The 17,215-nt window shown below is 45.2% G+C and overlaps 1 protein-coding gene across 1 annotated transcript in view; it reads right to left on the bottom strand.

The window, feature by feature from the left end:
- Window positions 1-12,585: 12,585 nt before the first annotated feature.
- The window catches only part of PMM1 (phosphomannomutase 1), a 44,805-nt gene continuing 40,175 nt past the window's right edge, over window positions 12,586-17,215 (bottom strand). The window contains exon 8 of the mRNA XM_030207792.1: window positions 12,586-13,753. Within this exon, the coding sequence (XP_030063652.1) occupies window positions 13,631-13,753 (123 nt within the window). The 3' untranslated portion in view covers window positions 12,586-13,630. The remainder of the gene's footprint in view (window positions 13,754-17,215) is intronic.

Below are 17,215 nucleotides of genomic sequence, written 5' to 3'. Positions count from 1 at the left end.
TTGGCTGATGACGCCATCAGATCTAGGCTCGGCTGGCCCCAGCGCTTCGTGATGTCCAAGAACGCCTGAGCAGTATTCATGACTCCCGCAATGTGGGCCGCCGATAGCTGTTCCAGGTTTGCTTCCGCCCGCAGGCATAGCTTCATGGCCTCCTTGGGTAGAGGGGCGCTCCTGGTACCTCCCCGGCGATTGACATAGGCCACAGCCGTGGCATTGTCCGACAGGACCCGTACTGGCTTCAGCGCCAGGACCGGGATAAACTCCAAAGGCGCCAACCGAATGGCTCTGAGTTCCGGGAGGTTGATAGACCACTTTGCCTCTGCAGGAGACCAGAGCCCCTGCGCTGTCCTTCCCAAGCAGTGGGCTCCCCAGCCCGTCAAATAGGCGTCCGTCGTGATGACAACCCACTCCGGGGTCAAAAGAGGCATTCCTGCGGACAACTTGTCTGTCCTCAGCCACCAGCTCAGCGCCTTGCGCACCGCTGGATCCAAGGGAAGGCGCACAGCGTAATCCTCCGAAGCTGGAGTCCATCGCTGCAGCAGAGAGAGCTGTATAGGTCTCATATGGGCCCTGGCCCAGGGCACTACTTCCATCGTGGCCGTCATAGAGCCCAACAGTTGCCCATAGTCCCAAGCCCGAAGAGGAGAGGCTGCTAGGAACTTGTCCACCTGAGCCTGAAGCTTGACAATCCGATTGTCTGGCAGGAACACTCTGCCCACTTGGGAGTCGAATCGAACTCCCAGATACTCCAGGGACTGAGTCGGGCGCAGCTGGCTTTTCTCCCGGTTGATGATCCACCTCAGGGAGCTCAAAAGAGCAATCACCCGGTCTGAAGCTCTGCCGCACTCTGCATAAGAGGGGGCTCGGATCAACCAGTCGTCCAGATAAGGATGAACGTGTACTCCTTTCTTGCGTAGGAAGGCCGCGATGACCACCATTACTTGGAGAAGGTCCGCGGAGCAGTAGCCAACCCGAACGGGAGGGCTCTGAACTGGGAGTGTCGGCTCACAACTGCAAAACGCAGAAAGCGTTGATGAGGAGGTCAGATGGAAATATGCAAGGAAGCTTCCTTGATGTCCAAGGATGCCAGGAACTCCCCTGCCTGCACTGCCGCTATAACAGAGTGGAGAGTCTCCATCCAGAACTGCCGAACTTCCAAGGCCCAATTGACCCCTTGAGGTCGAGGATAGGCCGGACAGAACCTCCTTTCTTAGGTACCACAAAGAAAAAGGAGTAACAGCCCTTGCCAAGCTGAACTTCTGGCACCGGAACGACCGCACTCAGGTGGATCAGATTGTCCAAAGTCTGCTGCACTGCCACAGCTTGACCGGAGACTTGCAGGGAGCGTGCACAAACCCGTCTCTTAAGGGTCGGCAGAACTCTTAGCTTGTAGCCGTCTCTGATGACTTCCAGCACCCAAGCGTCTGAAGTTACCCTGGTCCACTCGCCCAGAAACGAGGATAGGCGTCCTCCAATCTGCTCTGGGCCATGGACCAGCGCCCCGTCATTGGGTACGAGACCCTGGGGGAGGACCGGAGGAGGCACCTCCGGGACGGCGGTCTCTGCGAAAGGAATGCTGCTTGGGGGAGAAGTTCCTTTTGAAGGAAAAGGAGGGAGAGGAGCTCGACTTGCCCGGGCGATACCGACTGGCTTCCTGAAACCGTCCTTTGGAGGGACCGGGGCGGGCACCACTGGCCTGAGCCCTGACCTCCGGTAACCTCTTGCTCTTAGACATGCCGAGATCGGTCACAATCTTGTCCAGCTCGACCCCAAAGAGCAGCTTGCCTTTAAAAGGCAACTTAGCCAGGCGAGACTTAGAGGCGTGGTCAGCAGACCAATGCTTCAGCCAAAGCCAGCGCTGTGCAGAGACTGTCTGAGCCATACCTTTAGCCGAGGCTCTTAAGACATCATAGAGCAAGTCTGCCAAGTAGGCCAAGCCCGATTCCAGGGCTGGCCAATCAGCCCTCAAGGAAGGATCCGAGGGAGAGGCCCGCTGCACAATCGTCAGGCACGCTCTGGCCGCATAGGAGCCGCAAACTGAGGCCTGCAAACTTAAAGCAATCGCCTCGAAGGACGACTTTGAAGCCGCCTCCAATCTTCTGTCTTGGGCGTCCTTTAGGGCCGTGCCACCTTCCACCAGCAACGCCGTTTTCTTAGTCACCGCAGTGATTAAAGAATCCACTGTAGGCCAAAGAAAGACCTCCCGCTCACCTTCAGGGAGAGGATAGAGGCGGGACATAGCCCTAGCCACTTTGAGGCTCGCTTCTGGGAAATCCCATTGAGCCGAAATCAAGGTGTGCATGGCTTCATGCACGTGGAAGGTTTTAGGCGGGCGCTTCGTCCCCAGCATAATGGCAGAGCCAGCAGAGGCTGAGGGAGAGACGTCCTCCGGAGAGGAAATCTTTAAAATGCTCATGGCCTGCACTAACAGGTTGGGCAAATCCTCTGAGCGAAAAATCCGCGCTGCAGAGGGGTCATCCGCTCCATCCGAGCGGGAATCCGTCTCCTCCAAGGAATCCCCAAAGGACCGTTGGGAGAACTCAGATACGCTGCCCTCATCTACATCAGAGGAGACCGAGTCCTCTAGGGCCTGGAAATCCACCCGAGGGCATTTGCTTCCAGAGGCCTCAACCCCTTTATCAGACGGGGGGCAGGGGCAGTGTTTTGCATAAGAAAAGCCTGATGCAGCAGCAAAATGAACTCAGGGGAGAAACCCCCCAAACTGTGCACTTCTGCAGCCTGGGCCACGGCCCTAGACGCACCCTCAACCAGCGCTCGCAAGAGCGGGGGAGAAACATGCTGCGCATCCAAAATGGCGTCCGGCACAAAACTCCGAGGAGCCGCGTGGGAAGAACGGCGCTTAACTTTGGCCGCTTTCTTGCCGTCGCCCGAATCAAGGGCGACCATAGTATTAACGTCGCCCAGCTCGAGGGTGGCCCAAGAAGAAGCCGTCCGAGCAGAGTGGCCAGCCAACATGGAGTGGGCGAGCAGCGGGGGATGGGCGCTTATGGTGGGAAAAACCGTTGCACCGGAGAAAGAATCGGGACACTGACCGGACTCCAAACTGGTGCCCAACAAAGGCGATTCAGGGTTTGAAACCCCCGCATCCCCGCTAGACGCACACACGCGGTCCGGGGAGCGAATCTTCGTGCCCTCGCCCTCCGACGCCATAAGCCACGTGGAGACCGAACGGGGAACCCCTGCCCGCTATAAAAAGGTAAAATTACCTGCTTCTCGCTCCGAGCTGTAACAAACTGGTGTCCCAGTGAGCAGCTGTAATAAACGCTGATCAGTGGCGTAGCCAAGGGTGGGCTGGGGTGGGCCCAGGCCCACCCACTTTAGGTTCAGGCCCACCAAGTAGCAGCATACCTATAATGTGGCTGGCAGGGACCCCAAGCCCCACCAGCCCAAAACTCCCAACATCTTTTTGCTGCCGGTGAAAATCTGGTATTTAAAAGGTATACGGGGGAGAGGGGATGTTTGAAAGACCATATGGTATGCAGGCAAGAGAGGGAGAAACCAAATCACTTGTAGGACAAGGCAGAGTGTTGCCCGCCCACCCACCTTGGGTCCAGGCCCACCCAAACTTGGGTGTCTGGCTACGCCCCTGACGCTGATATAAACGTTAAAATAAACGCCCTTAAAGGACGTCCAAAAATTTTTTTTTTTTTAAACGGAGCCAGCGGGAGGAGGGAGAAAAGGAGGGACCTGGCACCACCAGGTTTGCACTTGCTCAAGAAGAGCCCTCAACCCCAGGTACTCAACAAAACCTAAGAATTAGGCTTGGAGACCTAGCCAGAGCTGCTGCTGTGTGTGATCACCACCTGCTGAGATAGAGAACATAGTGAGGAGTTTCCGGCAGCACATGACCACATATAGGGAGGCAAAAGGATTGCTCTCAATCTCCACCTGCTGGTAGATGGACACAACCCACCAGTCTATGGATTGATCAGCTTGATGATATGGAACTTAACAATTCATCCCGTTCCCGTTTGTGTCACAGATACTAAATCAGCCAGAGGCCTGTGGTTCACACTTTTCATGTCACCCTGATGCCCCTGGTACTTGGAATCCCCCTCCTTTTTCTTTCCTGTAAGAAACAGATTATCAACCTAGTTCTCAGGACACATCCAGCCAATCAGGATTCAGGATACCTAAGCACGAGATTAAATTTGCATACTCCATCTCAACTCTACACTAATCTATCTTGCTCATATTTGTTGCGGATAGCCTGAAAATCTAACTAGCTGGGTAGGGCCCGAGGACTGGGTTGAGAAGGGAAATGGGCCATTTCCATTGAAATCTCAAAGTCAAAGCACATTTTGATGTCATTAATCATTTTTAAAGCGGCTTTCCTGTTGGCTGCTGTCTGTGGTCATCAGCTGATTCCATTTCTTGCCAGGTTTCCTACTGAACAAAGCAGTCCCTAATAGTTAAAGTCTGTATTTACACAGAAATCACATGAACATGTACAAATGTCTTCTAATGAAGAAGGAAATGAGACATCATGAAATGTTCGCACATCTCCTTGTGCAGCCCAGGCTTGTCCAAGATCAGTCCTCAAGGGCCATAAACAGGTCAGATTTTCAGGATGTCGCTACTCAATGTGCATGAGAGAGGTTACATACAAGGAAGGTCGTGGGGAAGCAAGTTTTGGGGATGGCCTGTTTGCAGCCCTCAAAGACTGAACTTGGACAAAGCTGCTTAGTGATGTTGTTGCCGGCAGAGCCTTTGGTGGTGCACTAGAACTGCTGCCCCTTCCTCATTAGCACCTTTCCAAAGTCATAATTTGGAGCCTAATTTCATCTGCATTTCACAAAGAAGATGGTAGAAACAAAATTCAAATATTTACATTTTATTTCATGATTGTCGTTATACAAATCTTATGTCACAGAGTTAAATAAAGTCTTGTTTCACACTGCTTCTCCTCTTTGATCCCATGGGAGATGAATGTCACACATGCAGACAGACTACAGAAATGGCTCTGATGGGCCATGGCACAGCTCAGATGCAGGAATGTTAGAAGGAAGAGCAAGGACCCTGCAGACCGGCTAGGCCTACCCCACAGCTCCAGCCAGGCCTGATTTTTGCCTAATTGGTTGATTAACATTAATCCTGATCCTAATTACAGTAATAGTTTCTACCATGGGGCAGGACCAATTCAGCCTGTTCCCACTGAAGTGGACCTGAGTGGTACCCTTCAGCCCTCTTTCAACTTGCAGCAGTCATCATGGGGCCTCAACACTGCAAGTGCAGATATCACTGCCTCCTTTGGATTTTTGGTCCTTTGACAGAGAATGTAAACAACATAAAAACAAGCTCATGGGGTTCTTTTGCTATGACCCAATTACAGGCTGAAGGAGACAACACAGCACATAAGCCAGATCACATTGCTCTCTGTATTTACCAACATGAGCCCTTGCTGTTTCCCATGCACACAAATGATCATGAAAGCTGGGCTTCAAGAAAAACATTGCCATTTATATTTTTTCTTCAAAGCTTGCACATCTCATCCTAGCATCATTTTATTCAAGTTTTTGGTCTGAATTTGGACCCTTTAGGGCCATAGAAACAGCTTGGTGATCAACTGTACAGAGACTTCTCAGCTGTAACAGAACCTTTGAGCCTCTGCCCTAAACCCTGTCTGTAGAAGCAAATCTGTCACTACTACACTCAGTGCATATTTTATTTATTTATTTAATTAGGATTTATTTACTGCCTTTTTGAAGGAATTCACTCAAGGCAGCGTGCAGGTAGAATAAATCAAACATGAGCAATAGGCAATTACAGCAGTAAAAATATTCAAATAATATATAGTATACTACAGTACTTACAATGTCAAATACATAATAGAACATTTTAATTGACAGTGAAGGGTAAAGCAAAGATGGAACATATAGCTAGGTAAGAGAGTTAGAAAGTAAGGTAACTGATTTAAACAAAGTTGTACGAGGTCAGATGGTTAAATATTCCAGAGATGCGAAGGCGGTAGAACGAGAGGACATGAAATGAGATTGAAGGGGGGCAGACTCAAGAAAAATGTCAGGAAGTATTTTTTCAGAGAGAGAGTAGTGGATGCTTGGAATGCCCTCCCGCGGGAGGTGGTGGAAATGAAAACGGTAACGGAATTCAAACATGCATGGGATAAACATAAAGGAATCCTGTTCAGAAGGAATGGATCCTAAGGAGCTTAGCCGAGATTGGGTGGCAGAGCCGGTGGCGGGGATGGTGATGGGCAGACTTATACGGTCTGTGCCAGAGCCAGTGGTGGGAGGCGGGACTGGTGGTTGGGAGGTGGGGATGGTGCTGGGCAGACTTATACGGTCTGTGCCAGAACCTATGGTGGGAGGCGGGGCTGGTGGTTGGGAGGCGGGGATAGTGCTGGGCAGACTTATACGGTACAAATCAAGGTAAGGTATACACAAAAAGTAGCACATATGAGTTTATCTTGTTGGGCAGACTGGATGGACCGTGCAGGTCTTTTTTGCCGTCATCTACTATGTTACTATTATCTCAGCTATGGTAGGAGTGGATAAACATGTCCCACTGCAGTATGTGCAGCTCGAGTCAATCCTTGGGTGTGAGTGAGACTAACAAGTTAGTTACTTCTTCCATTAAAGGCCTGTTTGAAGAGCCAAGCTTTCACCTGCATCCTGAAGTGTTAAGCAGAGCCTTATAATATGCACACACTGGCATCCTCATGCCTATTCCCGGTGGATAGATAATATTAGTCCCAGCCGTTAAATTATTCAATCAATTTGTAACAAAATTCAAATCTAAACTTCACTTTATGTTCCAACCATACCAAACTTTATTCATTAACGTCCAAACACATCCTTATATTTATAGCTTCCTCCTTTGTATTCTTTAGTTTGTAACTTCATACTTTAAGGTGTATAAAGACACGCAAGTGTTTTCAACTGAAATGAGAAGACATTTTAAAGTATGAAGTTACAAACTAAAGAATACAAAGGAGGAAGCTATAAATATAAGGATGTGTTTGGACGTTAATGAATAAAGTTTGGTATGGTTGGAACATAAAAGTGAAGTTTAGATTTGAATTTTGTTACAAATTGATTGAATAATTTAACAGCTGGGTCTAATATTATGTATACATGGAGTTACCTTTGCTGACTTTGACCATTTAAGGAGATTTATTCCCTGTGGAAAGCAGGTGAGGCTCCAGGACTAAGGCGCACTTTTAGTGAGGTAAAAGTTTGCATTGACCATGCAATAATTTTTACTGCATAACTGCAAAGCCTTTGCATTTACTTTAAGGGGGCATTCCCTGCATCTGCCCCTGCAGTAAGCACAAAAATACTTACCATGAGTTAAGAGCATGATAGATAACAAGGATGTACTTAGTGCCACCAAGGGAGGTCCTGAGAAGTGATCTTTTATGGGATACATGGCTCTAGTCCATTCTGTGGATCCCCTTTATCCTTAGCACCCCAGACTGATGTTTCTGTAACCCAATGATTCCCTAACTGGGTTCCTTGAACTCTCTTAGGGTTCCTCAAGAAATAAGATTGTAGAATCAGGTATATGAATATATATAATTACATAAATTAAGGGTTCCTCAGTTTATGAAAAAAATATTTTAGAGGCGCCATCATAGTAAAAAGTTTGGGCATCACTGCTGTAACCTGCAGACGGTCAACCCCCTCTCCCAGTCAAATCACAGTTAGAGAGTTCAAAGGGGCAAATTTTCAAGGGCTCAGTTGGGATCCATGCACATGAGATAAGGAGTCGGGAAGATGGACTTAATCAGCATCAATGGATTTCCAGTCACCTGTATGCATTTAGGTAGCACAAGAAAAGTGTTTCAGGGGATGTTTCAGAGGCTCAGCTGGAAACTATTGTTGTGAGCAGTAGAAAGAGCACACCAGTTGTGCTATCATTTGACAAGGGAAAGTGCAGACACACACTTCTATCCAAATAAGCCAGCCTTCAAAAACTGTGCAAGGGTAGCTTGCATTTACAACTCAACTGGCATTGTGCGGCCTATAATGTACATGAGTAGTTTTGTAGTTAGGTGCCCTATTGAAAACGCACCCTTCTAACCCAATTCTCTCCCGCATGTGGATAAAGGTCGGCCAGTTGATGTAGTGTATCTAGATTTTCAGAAAGCTTTTGACAATGTCCCTTAGGAGAGGCTCCTGAGAAAAGAGGCAATGTTCTGTTATGGATTGGGAATTGGTTAAAAGATAGAAACCATATCTCCATGCACATACATGATTTACTACTGTCCATAACTGACAACAAAAGCCTTGATAGATATCAAATATGGAATCAGGAGTTCTGTCAAGATGGGTGACTGCACACTGAATTTCATCCTTTGAATGGCCAACTGAAAGGAGCTACTGAAAGGGCAACAAACCTTTGTATAAGGAAAGTAAATAAAAGAAGAAAAGGAGGCTGCTTTGGTTCTCAAAAGTAGTAGCTGAAAGGGTAGGAAAAAAAGAGGTTAGCGTTCATAAATTACAAGAGATCACAGTAAGAGGAAGACGGATGAAAACTGAAGAAAAAAAATTGCCAATATGGTAAACTGGGGGGACATTTTTTTTAGATATGTTAGTGATAGGAAGAAGTGCAAAAGTGGCATTCAGAGAAAGATGAAGGGGAAGAATATGTAGAAGCTGATAAAGATAAGACGGAACTGCTTGACACATATTTCTGTTCTGTGTTCATAGCTGAAGGACTAGAAGCAGGACCACAGAAGACAAACACAAATAGGAATGGAGGGGTGATAGTCCCTGAATGATTTTCAGAGGACTGTGTTCATGAGGAGCTTGCTAACCTAAAGGTGGATAAAGCGATGGCGCCAGGCGGCATACATCTGAAATTACTGAGGGAGGTTCTAGCGGCTGCGCTGGCTGATCTTTTCAATGCTTCTTTAGAGTCAGGTGTGGTTCCGGAGGACTGGCGAAGAGCAGATATGGTCCGTCTCCACAAAAGCAGAAGTAAGAAAGAGGTTGGGAACTACAGGCAGGTAAGTCTAACCTCTATGGTAAGTAAATTAATGGAAACACTTTTAAAACAGAGAACAGTAAAGTTTTTGGAATCCAATGGATTACAGGAACTGAGGCAACATGGTTTCACTAGAGACAGGTCTTGTCAGACAAAGCTGATTAATTTCTTTTATTGGATGACCAGAGAGTTGGATCAAGGGAGAGCATTAGATGTGGTGTATTTAGGTTTTAGCAAAGCCTTTGACATGGTTCCGCATAGAAAACTAATAAATAAACGGAGTGCCCTCGGTATGGGCCCTTAAGTGATTGACTGGGTTAGGAACTGGTTGATTGGAAGGCGACAGAGGGTAGTGGTAAATGGAGCTCATTCTGACGAAAAGGATGTTACCAGTGGTGTGCCACAAGGTTTGGTTCTTGGACCGGTTCTTTTTAACATTTTTGTACGCGATATTGCTGAAGGGCTGTCTGGTAAGGTTTGCTTCTTTGCAGATGATAGCAAAATCTGCAATAGGGTAGACACCCCTGATGGTGTGGATAACGAGGAAAGACTTAGCGAAGTTAGAGGAATGCTTTGGAATTTGGCAGCTAAGATTTAATTACTACAATTTACTGGGGTATCGAAAATGTCTCCAGTCTCTACTCATTCACAATTGTACTAAATAACAAGACCCATAAAAATGAAAATACTATGTAAATATACCTATTTTCTTAAAATAATAATGAATGGTACTCAGAATTTAGTGTCTCTCACTGGAAGGATGTACTTCCTCTGTAATGCAGTACACACAGTGCCATTCATAATTGCACCCCAATAGCCCTCCCTGCCTACCAAAACTACTACAATGTTCAAATGTCCAAAAATTTGAAACAGCAAGTCCAGAAATTATGTAACGGTTCAAACAACTGTTTGCTACCCTTCAAACCATGATAAAAGTTACTAATGTGCACGGGGAATATTTTCCCTTGGTGCGATGTCAGGAAATAAATTGCATTGTAAACTCTCCTCCAGTGAGTCTTGCAATCTTGCCATGAAATCGGGAGTCAATGTGGGGACAAGACATTCTCCCTATCAATGTTTCACCTCCTATGGCGTCTTCAGGAGAACAGAACTAAAATAAAAACTAAATCAGATTACATCAAATCAAACTATCATAACCCAAAACCTCCCTCAACAATCTAATCTTAATACATACAGTATAAATTAACTCAGACTATAAACAATAAACAGAAACAATATAATGGCCATCCTTAGGATAGGACTGCCTGCTCTTCGCATCGAAACTCCCCAAAAAGCTAAGATTTAAAGCAAAAAAATGCAGGGTTGTGCATTTGGGATGCAAAAACCTGAAGGAACGGTACAGGAAAAGTCCATAGACTGTTATTGAGACAGACATGGGAAGCAACTGCTTGCCCTGGAATTTGTAGTATGGAGTGTTGCCACAATTTGGATTTCTGCCAGGTACTTGTGACCTGGCTTGGCCACTGTTTGGAAAACAGGATACTGGGCTAGATGGACCACTGATCTGACCCAGTATGGCTACTCTTATGTTCTTATAGTTTAGGGAGTAAAGAACGTTTGTGCACAAAAGAGGAGCGGGACTTGGGTATGATCATAAGCGATGATCTTAAGGTGGCCAAACAGGTAGAAAAGGCAATGGTGAAAGCTAGAAGCTATCCTGGGTGAATAGGGAGAGGAATGGCCAGTAGGCCAAAGGAGGAGATGATGTTCCTGTATAAGACTCTGGTGAGACCTCATTTAGAATATTGCGTACAATTCTGAAGCCTGCACCTTCAAAAAGATATAAACAGGAAGGAATCAGTCCAGAGGGTAGCTACTAAAATGGCCAGTGGTCTTTGTCATAAAGCATATGGAGATAGACTTAAAGATCTTAATATGTATACTTTGGAAGAAAGGCGGGAAAGGGGAGATATGATAGAAACATTTAAATACCTATGTGGCATAAATGCACGGAAGGCAAGTCTCTTTTTAATTGAAAGAAAGCTTGGGAATAAGGGAGCATAGGATGAAGGTGAAAGGGGATAGATTCAGAAGTGACCTGAGGAAATACTTCTTCACGGAAAGGGTGGTGAATTTGTAGAATGGACTCCCAGTGGCAGTGGTGGAGATGAAAACAGTATCTGAATTTAAGAGAGCTTGGGACAAGTACATAGGATCTCTAACGGAGTGATAGACAGAATTGATGGCATGGATGGGCAGACTGTCTACCTACATTTTTCTCTGTATGGATGTGTCGGGTGTTGACAGCACTTGGCAGATATCTTATTCCTTTCTACCCTTTTCTAGATATTGCAAAGGGCCTTGCATTATTAAGGAAGTCCAGGGTAGTCACCCATAAAGAAAAGCAGCCTTGTCCCTTGCTGCAATTCACTTTTTTCCTCCATAAGGGGAACAACTGATCACCACCTCTTTTTTAACACCTTTTCATCCTACCTCCTCCCCTTTTTGTATTTGGAGAGTGTTATTAGGTGTAGCCTAGTGGTTAGCACAGCAGACTTTGATCTTGGGGAACTGGGTTCCTTGTGACTCTGGGCAAATCATTTAACCCTTCATTGCCCCAGGTACAAATAAGTACCTGTATATAATATGTAAACCGTTTTGAATGAAATTGCAAGAACCACAGAAGTCCCGTTCCCCCCTTTCTTGTATTTAAGCTAAATAAACCCAACTCCCCCCTCCATTTTTTCATTCTCCATAATTTGTAGATTAGTTTTTCAAGCCAGTTCTGGCATGTCCCCTAGCCAGCCTACGTCAAATGCTGTCTACAAAGAATATGAATAAGAGATAGTTGGATACAATAGAGCAGTGCTTCTCAACCCCTTCCTGGCTTTCACAATGATTATGCATGTTCTGGAGGCCCACTCTATGCAAATCTATCTCGTGTATATTCACTGTGGTAATCTTAAAAGCCAACTGGCCAGGTGTGCCTCCACTAGAGGGTTGGGAAGCACTGGCTAAAAGGGAAGCAAAGCATACTGAAACTGCAAGACTAACTGGCTTTGGCTGCCCGAACAGTTCAAATTCTCATTTTACCAACTCTGCTGATATTTTCTTTTAATCAGCTTCAAGAGGACACACTTAAAGGTTTATCTCAACAAGCAGACGGGGGCTAATTATGCAATAAACAGTCCCAAGAGAGCCCAGCATCTAACACTTTAGTTCCAAGGTTTTTGTTGGTGTAGAATAGCTTTTTTGTATAATCTATTGTGGACCTCAGTGGTGACTCATTTCATAAGAGCCAGAATATCTCTTAGCTCACCTTGCCTCTTCACAGGGTCCAATTTTTAAATCAAATTCCTTATTTTAACTTTTTGAATACTTTTTATAAATTTCTTGACATTTTAGCGCAACTTCATATCCCATCTTAAATCTTTACCTTTGTCTCATATGTAAAAAAAAAACTTTTTACAAAAAAGACTTTGCTTTGTTTGCAGTCATAAACAACAGGACCAGTGGCCGACATGCAGCATGTTTCGCTTTTGCTGCGTCACCACTGAGGTCCATAATACATTATAGAAAAAAACTATTCTGCACAAACAAAAACCTTGGAACTAAAGTGTTAGATATTTTCTTTTAAACATCATCACCAAAAAAGGAGCTCAGTGAGCACTCTGAAGTACCATGAGAGCATACAACAGTGAACACACTCACACAACACAGCCCAGTCAACAAACATGCTTGAAATTCTTTAAGCAGTAGGGTCCCTGTAACTCCTCCACACGCCTGGCAGCATGCTTTAAGAATCACACTCATTTCTCATTGGTCCTTACAGCTAGTGATGTCATATGACATCGCCACTGGTCCACAGCCTAGGTAGAATCACAGCATGCAGTGACAGTATTGTCAAACTGCTCACCAAGGTAGAAGGAACCCAATTGAAGAATAAACTTTTTAAAAAAATGTTTCAAAAAGTAAAACATGTCTTCAGACGGTGCGCCTTACATGAGGGTCCCACCTCATTTCCAAACTGCTGCACTGTGCCTACTCACAGCTGGATAGTGTCATGTAGGGCTTCACTGCATAGCTGGATGACATGTAGCCCAGACACACAGCTGCCTGAGGCTGAGGTATGTTATGGAGTATCCGGTTCTCAACTTGGCTCTTCAAAAGTGGACCTTCCCTACAAATCTCAAATGGCTCCACCTCCCATAGGTATGCCATTGAGATACACTGTACTTTATTCCCACATGAGTAATTAGTGATACAGGCATTACTTCTCATGGGTGTGAAGCTGTGCAAGGTCACTGTGTCTTTCAGGTCAAGGAGCAGAGACTGTCTTGCTGTATTCCAGTGTATAGATTACATCATGTCATGAATATTAACAGGTCCATGTGCATTCCCTAGAATGAAGCAATTTTTAAAGTGCAACCATCTGCTAGAAGGGTGTGATTCAGCCAAGAAAGAGAGATCCCAGCCTCTCTTTCCCAACACTTTTCTTCCCCGTACAGCAGAGACTTGTGGCACTAATGGGAGATAGACCTATGACACCAGGAGGCAAGAGCAGGCTGAGAGCCCATGAAGAGTGATCCCTTAGCCTCTCTCGTCCCGTCTCTGTGGAGGATGGCAGAAACTTCCCGACAGCACGGTCATGTCTTCAGACAACCCAACAGTTCATGTGGGGATGGCGGCTTTGCCAGCATCAGGATTCACTGGTCCTCTCTGGAAAGAAGAGCTCAGTGCACCTGCGGATGGTGTCCCGTGGGGAACTCACAGTGTGCCCCACTGTACGAGGGTCTGTGAAGATCTCATAGTCATTCCCACCCTGCAAGAGAAGGGAATAGAAAGCAGGGAATAGCACAGTTAGATATGTTCTTATTCCTCCTCCTAGTATTTTTTTCTTGATTCATTCCAGGTTAGTACGGCTTTCTCTTCATTATAGGCTTACCCCCTCCTCCTGTAAACTGCTCTGTGGCAATTGTTTGCTCTGCATGAAGGCAATGTGTATGATTCAATCTGAATTCCTCATAGATTTATAACTTGTAAATGCTATGCTTTCCATTAAACCATGAATGCCACAGTGGTATTAACAACTACCCCCTCCCCCCCACAAAACAAAAAGAGAAAGAAGCAAAATCCGCAAATCTGAAAACAGGAAAAACATAAAAATCCAAACTTATGGATAAAATTATGTCCTAAGTTATCTGGATAACTAGCGGTGATATTTAATGCTGCCATCAGGATGATTTATGTTCCTCTACCAGAGGAGAGTAATGGCGGTTAGTGTAACTGGTTTTAAAAAAGGTTTGGACAAGTTTCTGGAGTTAAAGTCCATAGTCTGCTATTGAGACAGATATGGGAAAGCCACTGCTTACCCTGGCATGTTGCTACTTTTTGGTATGTGTGACCTGCATTAGCCACTGTTGGAAGCAGGATACTGGGCTAGATTGATCATTGGTCTGACCCAGTATGTCAGAAAAAAAAAAGGTGTCTGAATTAAACATGGGACTAAAATTTAAAAGCATTTATCCAAGTAGAAGGTATTGAGAGAGATATTCAGTGGCCCTGTCCGAATGGTGCCACTGAGTACGTTTACAGACCGCTCTGGAACTATCCAGATAGTCTTTTGACCAAGTCCACTCACACTTTGAAATTAAATCGAAACTCCAAACACAGCTTCACACACGCTGCATACCAAAATCAGTAAGTACTCCCGCTGTCACCTAAGAGGCCAAACATGACCATGCACTACACAGTGGAGAAAAAAAGCCTCAGTAACGCCACCCAGCCAGACTAAGATTACAGACTATAAGGTGTGGACCCGACCCACCATCATCTGGCTCAAAAAAAAAACTCCACGTAGTGCTCCTTAGTATATCTAGGTATGTGTTGGAAACTTCTCCCAACTCAACTGGTAAGGTGACAAACGTGTATATATACTTTATAGAACACAGAATGGAGTTTGAATCAATTGCTTTCAGTTCTATTCATAGTTTACATCAGTTCAATACTAATCATCAATCCTGGTGAAACAGCCACAAATCACTTAGCTTCAATCCAATTGCTGCAGTGTTCCGCTGTCCTTAATATCACCAGCTTCAACCCAACAGGGAATCCCCGTTTCGCTTCTGCTGCATCAGGGGTTTCAATGCTACATCTGGGATTATGATCCCGTGTCTCTTCTGCTGTATCGAAAAACAGAGCAGGTAACTGACAAAAAGACGCCTACGCCAATCTTTAAATGGATTACGCACCTCCCACTCTGGTTCAGATCAGAAATGCATTTGGAAATCTAACATGACCTGCGAATCGGCTGGGGTAGTGTATTTAATTAAATGCCCCTGTGACCTACTGTATATTGGGCAGACCATGAGAAGTTTAAAAACAAGATTGATGGAGCATCGCTCCTGCCTCAAGCTTCTGAAGCGGGAGGCTCCGCTAGTGACTCACTGTGAGACCCAGCACCATCAGTTTGACAATCTACTATGTGCAGTATTGGAGCAATTAAGACCTTCCCAAAGGAGAGGGGATATGAGTCGTGCATTGCGTCAATCAGAACAGAAGTGGATATTTTTTTTCAACTTGATGGAACCAGATGGACTGAATGTCCGGGTGGAGTGGTCGGCATTTTTTTGAAAAATGCTTCCGACAAAAAATTATTTTTGTTTGGATTTTTGTTTTGTTTGGTTCTTTTGAGTTGATTGTGTTGTGGTATTTCCTCCTCGATTCTGATTTGTGCTACGGATGGAGTGACGATAGAGTTAGTGACCATTGCTGATTGGTTGGTCTGAATCAGAATGGGAGGTGCGTAATCCATTTAAAGATTGGCATAGGCATCTTTTTGTCAGTTACCTGCTCTGTTTTTCGATACAGCAGAAGAGAGATGGGATTGTAATCCCAGATGTAGCTTTGAAACCCCTGATGCAGTGGAAATGAAACGGGGCTTCCCTGTTGGGTTGAAGCTGGTGATATTAAGGACAGCGGAACACTGCAGCAATTGGATTGAAGCTAAGTGATTTGTGGCTGTTTCACCAGGATTGATGATTAGTATTGAACTGATGTAAACTGTATGACTAGAACAGAAAGCAATTGATTCAAACTACATTCTGTGTTCTATAAAGTATATATACACGTTTGTCACCTTACCAGTTGAGTTGAGAGAAGTTTTCAACACATACCTAGATATACTAAGGAGCACTACGTGGAGTTTTTTTTTTAGCCAGATGATGGTGGGCCGGGTCCACGCCTTATAGTCTGTAATCTTAGTCTGGCTGGGTGGCGTTACTGAGGCTTTTTTTCTCCACTATATAGTGCATGGTCATGTTTGGCCTCTTAGGTGACAGCGGGAGTACTTATTGATTTTGGTACGCAGCGTGTGTGAAGCTGTATTTGGACTATCCAGATAGTGCCAAGCCAATTGGGGTACAGGCACAAATCATCCAGATGGCAGCACTTCATATCACTGCTAACTATCCAGATAGGACAGCAAAAAAGTTGATCTAAGAACAGTTCGGATAAGTTCTCTGGAAAGCAGACGAATACCAACACTCCCCGGAAAGGGGCACTGCACAAAATGAGTAATTCTAGATGGCAAATGGATAGCACTCGCCCAACAACAGCCTACAGAAACCAAACAAACCCATCAACAGCCAGATTATAGCTGGTTTAGCTTTAACAGGCTATAAAGTGCATAGCTCTGAAACAGTAGTTGAGAATGAACTCGAACCAATGCGCCTTTCACCCATGCTTCTAGAACCACAATGTTCTCTGGTAGAACATTACAACACTGAAGGGATACCTGTAAATCACCAGAATGTGTGAATCTGGCATGGGTGAGACTGGAAAGGTCATGTTTCATGGCCTTCGTTTTTAATCGCTCCAAAGCATTGGAATGACCTCACACCTTTGAGATCTGCGGTTTCTATCCCAAAATGTAAACAATTACTAAAGACTCATTTTTTTTCAGTTGGCCTTTGGGCCCTCAACCCTATCTAGCTGAATAGTTTGTTGCAGACTAAGGCACACCAGCCCCTGTATCTTAACCATTATGACCCCTCCTTGTGGATGAATCCTATTATAATTGGTGTTCCTTTCTTCATTTTCTTTCTGTAGTTTGTTAACCGCTTTGATCAACACAGTTGTGCTATTGGTATATCAAATTCCTTATTAAACTATTTTAACTCGTGCTGTCTGCTGTGACTGGAATTGCAGTACAAACTCATTCCTATGAAGTAACGAATTCATTCACTAACAGAATGATGTGGACTATTTTGGGCTGTACTGCCCC

The sequence above is a fragment of the Microcaecilia unicolor genome, chromosome 1 (genome assembly GCF_901765095.1).
Source record: "Microcaecilia unicolor chromosome 1, aMicUni1.1, whole genome shotgun sequence".
Lineage (NCBI taxonomy): Eukaryota > Metazoa > Chordata > Amphibia > Gymnophiona > Siphonopidae > Microcaecilia > Microcaecilia unicolor.
Note: the sequence above shows the minus strand (reverse complement) of the source record. Positions and strands in the feature narration are given on the sequence as shown.